General features: G+C 40.2%; 1 protein-coding gene across 3 annotated transcripts in view; it reads right to left on the minus strand.

Moving 5' to 3' along the window:
* Nucleotides 1-816: 816 nt before the first annotated feature.
* LOC131882636 (uncharacterized) overlaps nt 817-10,567 on the minus strand; it is a 13,663-nt gene continuing 3,912 nt past the window's right edge. For all 3 annotated transcript variants that reach the window (XM_059229846.1, XM_059229848.1, XM_059229847.1), the window contains 5 exons: nt 6,647-6,744; nt 2,268-2,413; nt 1,501-1,597; nt 1,181-1,358; nt 817-1,098 (listed from right to left, as the gene is read on the minus strand). In XM_059229846.1, coding sequence (XP_059085829.1) covers nt 986-1,098; nt 1,181-1,358; nt 1,501-1,597; nt 2,268-2,413; nt 6,647-6,744 — 632 coding nt within the window. In that variant the 3' untranslated portion in view covers nt 817-985. The remainder of the gene's footprint in view (nt 1,099-1,180; nt 1,359-1,500; nt 1,598-2,267; nt 2,414-6,646; nt 6,745-10,567) is intronic.

The raw sequence follows: 10,567 nt of genomic DNA on the forward strand, positions 1-10,567 counted from the left end.
TTGATGCCTTTGACCAATTCTATGAACGTGGAAAATACAAAATACAATATTGCTATAAAATAGCCCAATAATTGATATTACGTTGAAACCCAAACTTATCGCTCATACGGTAGCTCGGAGGTTTTCTTAATTGCTTGATCTAAAACTCTTCTAGGTGCGTGAAAAGACGTATTAAGCTGCATTTTGGCCTCGATTTGGAAGAATGCGAAAGCATCTATGTACTATTGAAAAAGTGAATATTTTACCCAGTCGTAATTCAAAATAAGTGCTCACGAAACCCCGTGGGGTATCCCATTGGTTATCACTTCTTTATGGTTTCATGTCTGTGCATTAGAAAAGAACTTAGTGAAGGTACTCATGCAATGAAATTTGAGCTCTTTAGGCGCAACCCCTATTTGCATCGCTTGTAGATATTCATTGCATTTGTCCAATTCATATTCTGATAGGACCTTCTCACCCCAATTATGCATAGTTAGTAGGGCTTGGAGTGATTGCTCTTGGTCTTCAACGTCGTCATTAACAAAGTTGAACAAAAACAAGCATCCCTAATATGTCTTGAAGGAAGCTTTGCAGGGATAAGCAAGACGTCGTGGTTGAAAATGTTAAGAGTCGACAACTGCCTCAAATGGTAAGACCTTTTGTACTGGGCTACGGCGAACTTTCCATCGTGGTTTACGATCTGGTTTGCTTGGGTATGGATAAAAATAAACCATAAAAACTGGAGTATTAGGGCAGAGAAAATATATATTTTCTACATCTTGATCCTAGCGCTTATTGAATCGGGTTCCCCGGAAAGAAAGCAATGTCAAGCATTAATTTACTCAATTGATTCGTTCATTTGGTTAGCATAATACAAATATAACACAGTAATGGTTTGCAGCATGTGATTAAATAAGGTAATTATCATAAAACATATCGTAATCATAATTAGTATCATGTCCTCTAGTAAGTGAAAGGAAAGAACAAAGGCCTTGTTCTGGTTTAGTTAGCATCCATTTGAGTTCTGGGTGTAAACTAGACGGAATCCCAAGATGCCAAGTTCGCCCATAGTTTCAAAGGTGTCGCTACGGAAACGTACATTGAAGGGTTGGCGTGTGGCTGGAACAAATCATGCAAAGGTATTAGGGCAAGGATTTGATTGACCTTTGGTCGGACAAAACCGTGGAAATAAGGCACTTACAACAAACAGTGACGGAATCGGCCCCAACAGGAACATCAACGAGTCCTGCGTTATGTCCGCACATCGAGTCTCCCAAGCGTTCATTCGGAGCGGCACTTTTCATCAAACCCGGAATGATAATGCAGTCAAAACCTTGATCTGCCAAACCGGCTGGGCTGTATCCACAACATTTCTTATCCTGAAACCACGAAACAGTTAAGGTTGCTCTTCGCTTGCATCCTTCTTTGGTAGAAAAGGTTCAAAACTCATATCAGAACAATAATGATGGCTGCATGCATGCACGTGCGTATGTATCATTTCGAGATTTATCGTTAACTTACGTCATTATTGAAACCCATGTCGGCCAATACGCCACTAACTGCCACGTCAATGGCTTCAATAGCGGTGAAACAAATCTTGCAATTGCCGCGCTCTCGTCTGAAAGTTACGAAAATGAACTTGTCAAACCAAACACCCTACACATTCTGGAGGCTGTTATGGGCTATTGTGGCCTTCCATGTCTAGTAATAGCCAATGAAAAGGAAAGTTTTGTAACAAACACCTAAAGCACTAGAATTTGAACCCATTCATTATACCTGTTTTACACAACAATTTGGTTACGAAGATTAAATTTCATTATATTTCCAAGATTTGTCCTCAAGTTTCGTGAAAATGATGTCAGGACAATTCTCTCGCACTTCATCATCCATCAAGTTTTGGTCGGCTCTCTTCTTGAGGGGTTTTCATTAATCTCATTTCATTGATTTCATGAGAAAAGGTCACTAAGTTAAGTTTCTGAGTGAGCCCTGACATTGCGTCAAAGTTCTAAAAATGAAAGAAAGAAAAAAAACCAAAGACTAATTTTGTTTGGCTTATCAAAACAATGGCATAGTAGCGTGAAAATGGATGAACAAAATATTTTCTGGAACTTTTGAAGGTTAATATTATTCGCTATTTTTTGGATTTATTTACCTTTTTGACCATGTTTTCCCCATACTGGAGAATGTTTGGCCGTCTTTTTGACCTTAGAGGACCTCATTTTTAACTTGAAATCTAAACCCGTCATGGACAATATTCATTAACCCCTTTGTTTTAAGCCACAGCTCACCGGATGCAAATATTCTGGTTTTGATCTGCCAAGTGTCGTCCGCCAGCAAAGTTGTAAGTTTGGATGATGTCCGTTGAAGCACCAAAGTGATATTGCGTGCATCCCTCTGGAGCCAAATTCTTGAAATCACAGGCATATTGGGTCACCTGAAATGTAAACAATATCTTTTCAATGGCTCTGGGCAAGTATTTTCTTGAATTTTCACCAATAGATAGCAACATTAAAGGCACTGGTATTGCTTGACATTAAGGAAAACTAATTCTCATATGGTCTTTCCTGTCTGTATTGGCAACTTTATAGAAGACAGACAAGTTGGTTAAGGTAATCAAAGTGCAGCTATTCTGTAAATGAAAAGAAATCTGTGCCCTTACCGAATTAGTGACCAATTTCCAAAAAAAACTGGAACGGATTTGCAAATAATAAAGCTTGACTCCAATCAATTTGGGTTGGTGGAAATTCTTCAAGGCAATTAACAAGACGTCCTTCCGAAGTTGCTCCATTTTTTGTACTAAGGTCCGTCAAAACTTGGTGTATTTTTTGTTATTTCTACGATCGGTTGCGCTTTGACAGTTCTCCTTTTATGTTGACTTACTTCCCGCTACCAGGATTGGAATTTCCAACAGTTCAAGACAAAAAAAAGATTCATTTTTTTAACCTAAGAATCTTATCTAGGAGCGGAGCATTTCCTAGCGTGGATCCAAAGGTTACTGAGCTCTCGTGAGACGAATATCGTTCCATTCACGGCCATATTACCCTTAGCGGTCCGAGAGTAGATTTGGTCTAGGACCTTTATTCTGCAACCGGAATTCTGACCAATCCTACCACAAACTAAATTTTAATCATTAGCATAGGAACATACTGCCAAGCTCCTGAACTGGAGCAATGAATGCAATGAAAAAGAGAGGAACTAAAATGTAGCCCTGAGGAACACCCAACTTGACGTCATACATCTTACAAAGCGATTTCTCGGTCTTAATCACTTAATTGCTTTACCACAAATGAAACTTCTTAACCAATTGAGAACCTTGCCTTACATGTAGATCCCAATCTCATGGAGCCTTTCAACTGAAAGGTCATGATCTATCTTGTCAAGGGCTTTGTCAAAGGACTTGGCAAAGTCGAGATCGACTACATCTCTTGACTCGTTACTCTTTAGTACCTTTTTAGTCCCTGTATGACTTGCGCTATTTGTATGATCAGTAGGTAACCGTGCTGCAATGCGCTCGGAGCCAGTGCTGAGTAAGAGGAAGGACGCTGTGAACTTCAAACAATGCGGCAACTTAGAAGAACTTCATGATCTTTACAAATACTTTGGCAATAAACGAAGTGAGAGAGATCGGTCAATAATTGCTGGAGAGCGGCTTATCTCCCCATTAGAAAATTGAAACAACGTCAGCTAAATTCAGAGAGGAGGGAAATTTGTCCTGATCCAAGATGCAATGCACCATGTACGAAAAAGCGGGATCAAGAATTTGTTATCATCGCATCAAGGTCTGAGATGTCACACAATCAGGGCCAGGAGAGCTTGAAAGGGTCAAGCATCTGATGACCTGCAAAGCATCTTTATCTGTGAATACAAGATCATCTAAGTACTCAACTTGACAAGCCTTGCCAATCTCAACAACCTCATCAATAGAGCAATGGGCTGTCTCTCCTAAGTGCTTCGAAGTTCAAAGCACACTAGAGAACTGATCTCCAAGCATGTTAGCCATGGCCTTCACATTGATAATGGCCTCACCATTGACCTCAAAAGGATCTGCAGGGCGTGTCATGTTTTCCTTTGAAATTGCGTAAGAGAAAAAAGTCTTTGGATTCGACGTGACCTCCTTAAGCAATGTACTCTCCATTTTCAACTGATATTTCTAAATGTGGTCTTAATTCTACCTTTGATCTAGTCCTACCATCTTCAAAGGCTAGCAAAAACTATTGGGTTTAAATTACTCTGGAGTCTCTCCGCTAGTTTGCAACGCCTTTTGAACTCTTGCTTCCAATACCTCGGATTTTGAGATTGCTCCACACCTTCACGCACTTTCAGGGATCGCCAAAGTGGAAAAAACGTCCTCAAAAACTAGAACCATCTGGTGTAAGGCTGCTTCTATGGACAATTCCTCTTTGTGCATTGAAACAAGGTCGAGATCCTCTTACCTGTCAATAATCAACGGTCAATGTCCTTCTTTGATCTTGAAGTTAGCCAGACTGACCCTTAGGTTGGTCTTGCTCAAGAGCACGTGGGCTTTCCAATACAAGCCCACTCTTCCTCCAGAACATGATGATTTAACATGAGATGTCGATTTCGAAATGGGAATATACCCATCCGGACTAAATTCCCACTCTACAACGCGAGCCGGAAAATCAAAGTCCTCTACAGAGAAAACCTTCGAGCAAGCTGATTGGTCCAACTAATTTCCTATGAATTTGAGAGCCGACAAGAACGACCTTTCTGAACAAGAGGGGCGCCCATACATTGTTTCGATGGTCAGATCAAGACCTTGGAGATAATAAACTAAGACTTCTACTTCTCCATCAGTCATGTACCAGGTATGTGACCATGTCTAATGTGCCGTGTCCGTTTTGTTTACCTGCACTTGACTGGTTCATCCTACAGTCAAGTAGTGGCTGGGTGTGACTAACCCAAACTGCCAAGGCTTCCTTAGTAAAAGGCTTGCTCATGGAGGACGGAGTTTTCCTGTCCAATATCTGCTCAAGACATTTCTTGGCACCTTCAAAAAGTTCCTGTAATAAAGCTTCCATGGCTGTTGAAAATGAAGGTGTTTGAGAAATGCGACTTGAAGATACTGGAAACCCGTCCCCAAAACGGAGAAATTTTGTGAAAGCTTCCTTGTTCGACTAGAGACTAAAAGTTAAATTAGACAAATGGAAAACAAAAAGGTGAAGAGCAAAAAGCAGATGACAGAGGTAAGAGGAATGGAAGGCAGGTGAACAACTGGCGTGACTGAGAACTAGCTGGGAGGAAACATCACCCGCAAAATAGAGATAAAGGCATTTCGAAAGCACTTTTTTCGAAATTGCATTTGCCGCCAAGCTCTTTTAGTCGCGACAAAATTGCAAGTTTATGCGAAAAAGAAGGCAACGTTTAAATTTGTTCTTTTGCATCCCGAGCGTCCCAACGTTATGATTTTTGGGAAAATCAAATTCAGGTGCATCGAAAAAGAATTTATTAAACTAAATAATTTCGTATTAGAATACAAAGGTAATAAAGTTTGCTAGGGAATTTTGCGTTATTTTGCAAACGGTGGGAAAAAGCCTTTCAGGTTTTTAGAGATGTATTATATTTTGTCATATTATAGCTGATATATTTTGGCATTTTTCTTGCTCAAAAAAAAATGTAAGGAACAACTTTGGTTTTATCATTTTATCGAATTTTAGCCCAGATAAAAGCTTCAGTACCAAAAAGCACCATTTAACGGGAATTTTCAAATACCTAGCCAATTTAAACTTGGAGCACACTTACCTAGCATTAAGTTAGGAATTTGAACACAATCTATCTCAACGCTACTTACGTAAACAGGACTTAATGGTTCAAGTTTCATATTTTTCTCCTTAACAATGCCCCGCAATATCAATTTTAATATCCCAAAAGTTAACCATTATTTTTCTTTTTCTAGCAAAATTTCAAAATAGCGCAAAATGTTAAACTACCTTACCCAAACTCCTTCAAAAATAGAAATGTCACTCGTTGCAAATTGGACAAAAATTAATGAGCCTAAAAAAAAGCCGTTTTTGATCAATATCAACAACGCCTTTGAATGTACTCGTATATAGTCATTTTCCAAGCCCAAATCTGTAGAACTGCTTGTTGTCCCCATTGTCTTCAGACTTCAAATAAATCAGTACTTAAGAATAGTTTGGATGATTATTTCACATATATTAAAAAATTACCCTTGAAGTGTCTTTGAAGTAACATGATGTAGCGTTTTGAACTATTTTGAGCTCTTAGAAGATAACAAAAAATAATCTTATATTATTCTGATACTGCAAATCCGTATCAGTTCTTTGGGAATGAAAAATGAAATAAAATCGGAGAAGTTGGAGCTAATGACGATAGAAATTTGAATCGTTCAACTACATAAAACTAAAAGTGGTTAAACAGATCCCATCATAATTTCTAAGTAACTGATAACTAAGTGTGATCTCAATATTCATTGATTAGGCATCTGAAAAGTTTAGTTTTTGTATTGTTCTCAAGTGTGTAAGTTTTTTATTTGGACTGGAATTCCAAAAAGCAAAAACAAAATGTTGCATGTGATTTTGCGAGCTAGAAAATTGGCAGGAAATGCTTGGTTATTGTTATGAAATCATTGAAGGGCATTTTAGGGTATGCATCACTTTCATGTTTCAATTATCAAGATGTTCATTACCTTGACACTCCATTGCCGATTGGCAATACCAGTTCCAACGCCTTGGTTTCCGAGGACAAATCTTAGGTCATTGCAAGCTTCCGAGGCGTCCACATACACTGCGATAATAAAGATGGCAGAAATAAACAAAAAAGGAATTGTCATCAACCTTATTCGATTTGGCCCTAACATTGACGTATTAGTTTCTGATGACATGCTCACAGGTTCCTGCTACTGTTTTCTCGTACCTGATGCATTGCATTTGAAGTTAGCTCATATTTTTTTCAATCTTTAAAGGGAGATATAAGTTGGTCGCCAGTGATGTTTGGCCGATTTCTATCATTTACGCTATTGGGAGGGTATTTGAGAAAATCATAAAGTTCAAACTAGTAGGTTTTCTTGATATCCATGAAGTCATTCCTCCAAGTCAGTATGGATTCCGAGCGCATTTTAGCATTGTTCCCCAACTGATTAAGCCTGTTGAACAGATTATTGAGTAACTAGAAAGCCATGAGGCAGTGAATTCAGTCTATCTTGAATGTGGTAAGGTCTTTGGACAAGGCAGAGCATGGCCTTTGAGTTAACAGACTCCATGGGAATGGGAACCAAGGCCAGGTTATCAATTGGTTCAGAAGTTTCATCTGTGTTGGGTGTTCCTCAGGGATCCATTTTAGGTCAATGGTATCACGATGTTAAGTCCGTACAAGTGTACCTTATAGCATTGTACCATGCTACAATGAATGAATAAGTGTCGATTTGTCCAGAAGCAAACCTGTTAATGTACGACATTACATGGAGGAACAGAGATGTTATCATTGGTTACGAATGAATATGAACAATGAATGTGCTTCACCCATTTGGGCTCCAATGAGTTCAGCAGGTTTGCAAAAGGCCGAACAAGTCCAAAGGTGTTTCATTACGAACATTGATAGAATAAAATAGCTCTTACGTTGGAGGAAATTAATGAAGTTGGGACTGTATGTACAGTATTCGAAGAAGTTACTAAAGGTAGTTGATTATAGAGATGTAATGAGTTAGAACCTAACCTGAAACTCGGCGACATTCTGACGCCTGGGCTAACCCCCACAGCTCAGCACAGACCAAATTGCTGAAACGTGCTTGGTCCGAATGACCTCGAGCCGAGTTGAAGCTCTGGCCCAATCCAGCTCAAAATCGTCGTTTTGAATTTGATCTGTAAGATCGATTTAGTACAAATAACGGACGGAGAGAGATCTTTTGAGATTCCTCAATGCGTTGGATATTCGTGGTTTTCACCAAGATTTGAAGGTGTTTGTTTGTCAGCGATTAGCCATGGATGGGCAACAATTTACCCTTCAACATCAATGCGACAGAAAATCCCAAAGGTAATGGAAAAGCTGAGACGATTCGCGAAAAACTTTCCCGGCAGTGCCATGATTGAGACGTCTGGCTTGAGAGAATGATTCGTTCCGGTGATGGTATTGAACTTCTAGCCTGCGAGGTCCCCATCAAATCCCGTTGTCGAATAACTCATCTCGTCGAAGAAAAGACCAGCATCACCATCTGAACTTTTTGGTTTCGCCTGAGTATTTGATTTGCGTTATACCAAAACGCTGGCTTTTGAGCGCGTGGTGAAGTCCTCGGAGTTCCACCTCCTTTCTTCGAGTGAAAAGTTTCAAAATCTAACCAATTGAGAACGATTTGACTTGTTCAAGGCCAATTATTATTGCTTGGATGCCTTAAACCATCATGTGCGGTAAAATTTTGACTATTTGTGAAAGGTGTGTGTGGTATATGCAAGAAGACCAAGCAATCCATCGAGATAATCTGAGCAACAAGAAGATAAATGCCAGTCACACAATGAACACCTTCACCGCCTGCAATGATTATTCTTCATTGAGCTCGTCGGAGGATGAAGCTATTTGTCAATAAAAGCAATGAATCCGATAATATAGACATTGCTGTAGGAGCGGTCTAAGTTTTTAGGAGGATAGAAGAAGATGAAAGTGCATGATCTTTTTGATAAAGGTTGCAATAACACCGAAATTTTGAAGGGAGTCAAAGATCAGTAAAACATGAAGCAAATGGGAAAGCCACATTAACCTAGATCTACATGCCTTGCTAAACAATTTTGGGCATGATGGGAGGCTCTTTCTGTCGAGCTTGGATGGTCTTCTCAAGAGAAACTGGCCTTGGAAAGAATGGAGATTTCTCACGATCCAATGATTGCCGTTTCTCCAGTCGATGGGTATCCCCTGTTAGAGAAGTATCGGATAACTTATCATCATTTAAGGCCGCCCAGGAACTTCATCATGAATTTGTTCCCGAACATATGCGTAGCTTAAAAAAAAACATTTTCGGATAGAACAATCGAATGGTGTGGAGTGAAAAGGTAGAGCCCCATCTGAGGGTAGCCACTTTACCGGCTGCTTTAACGTTAACATTAAATCCTTTGAAAAGGCGTTCCACGCAATTTATCACTATTCACACTTGGAGTGAATTTTGCAGTGCTGGAACAGAGGTAGAGTTCCTCTTGGACTCCAGACCCGTCATCTAAACAAGTGATTGCGGCGAACCATTGTTAACCCCAACCCATTTCCTCACAGGACTTGTCGGAGACCATCACGTCGCTCTCTTTGCGTTAGAACTTATCTCTATGACAGACTCAGATATTTAAACCCCACCCTTAATCACTTCTGGCAAAGATTCATTTCACAATTTCTTCCTCCATTACATTCAGGAACAAAGTGGAAGGGAGCTCGACAACCTCTCTGGGAAGGAAACTTGGCTGTCCTTCTCACTGACCAACCACACCGAGATTCATGTAGAGTAGCCATTATCGATCGAGTTCCTCATGGCCAAGATGGTAATGCCTGTTTAGCTTGGGTCCGAACCCCTTAAATAGAGCGTAGTGAAACGCCTCGTATCTAAACTGTTACCACTGGATATTGAGCCCTTGAGTGTTAGCAATGAGATTGACATTGCATAATTATTGGAAGGCTGATAGCTTTTAGGCGGGAGAATGTTGTGGTTATGATTTTGTTTTGAACCATTCCTGTCCGAAATTTTCGTACGTGAATGGGTGCAGTATTATTTTTTTGTTTGTTGTTTGGACAACTCAAGCACTCCCAAAGGTGCATAAATAGTGGTATATGTCTTGTCATAGGTTAAAGGAAATCAAAGCGAACGAATGGCATGGGTGAATGAGATAAAACCCCGGAAAGGAAGAAACAAGGGACCAGAAAACTTGACAAATATCCATTACAATCGGTACTTTAGGTGCTTTGAAACATCTAGAGATCCGAGCTTCCTCTTGAAAATCCGGACAGTTTCGCAATTCCGAAAGGAGGGGGTCCACATCGTTCCAGGGATCCAAAACCCTCAGACCGAAACACCAATTCCTGATCATCGCCCGAACCCATGGTTTATTAAAGTGCAGGAGTCTCCTAAGTGACCTAATCTGTGTCTGCTCCGGTTGCCCCCTCAGCCGGTCAAGGCTGGCACTCAGCCCAGGAGCAATCCTGATCAATCCAAGCCGAAAGCGAAACGCGGTGGCGAGCGAGATCACACTTTAATGGTCGATTCTCCATTGTTTCTGTTTCCAAGAGCTCCAGTCGTTCTTCAAATGGAAGGGTCCAAAAACCTTGAACCAACTTCGTAAATCTTAGTTGAGGCTTCTCAACCAAGATCACGTCCTTCTTGAGCGGTGGAGACCATATTGGTGTACAAATTTCGAGGGCCGGTCGGATATAAGTTTTGAAGAGGTTGGTTATTGTTCTTTTTCCGGCTCGAAATATGTCTCCTTAGCACCCCTCGAAGTTTGTTTGCTTTCATTGATACACTCGATGACTGAAGAATGCTGAATTTGAGACTCGGGTCAAAAAGTGTCCCTAAATCCCGCTGGGAATATTTTTTGACCCGAGTCTCAAATTTAGTCTTCAGTCATCGAGTATATCAATGAGA

Source organism: Tigriopus californicus, chromosome 6 (genome assembly GCF_007210705.1).
Source record: "Tigriopus californicus strain San Diego chromosome 6, Tcal_SD_v2.1, whole genome shotgun sequence".
In the NCBI taxonomy this organism is placed as follows: domain Eukaryota; kingdom Metazoa; phylum Arthropoda; class Copepoda; order Harpacticoida; family Harpacticidae; genus Tigriopus; species Tigriopus californicus.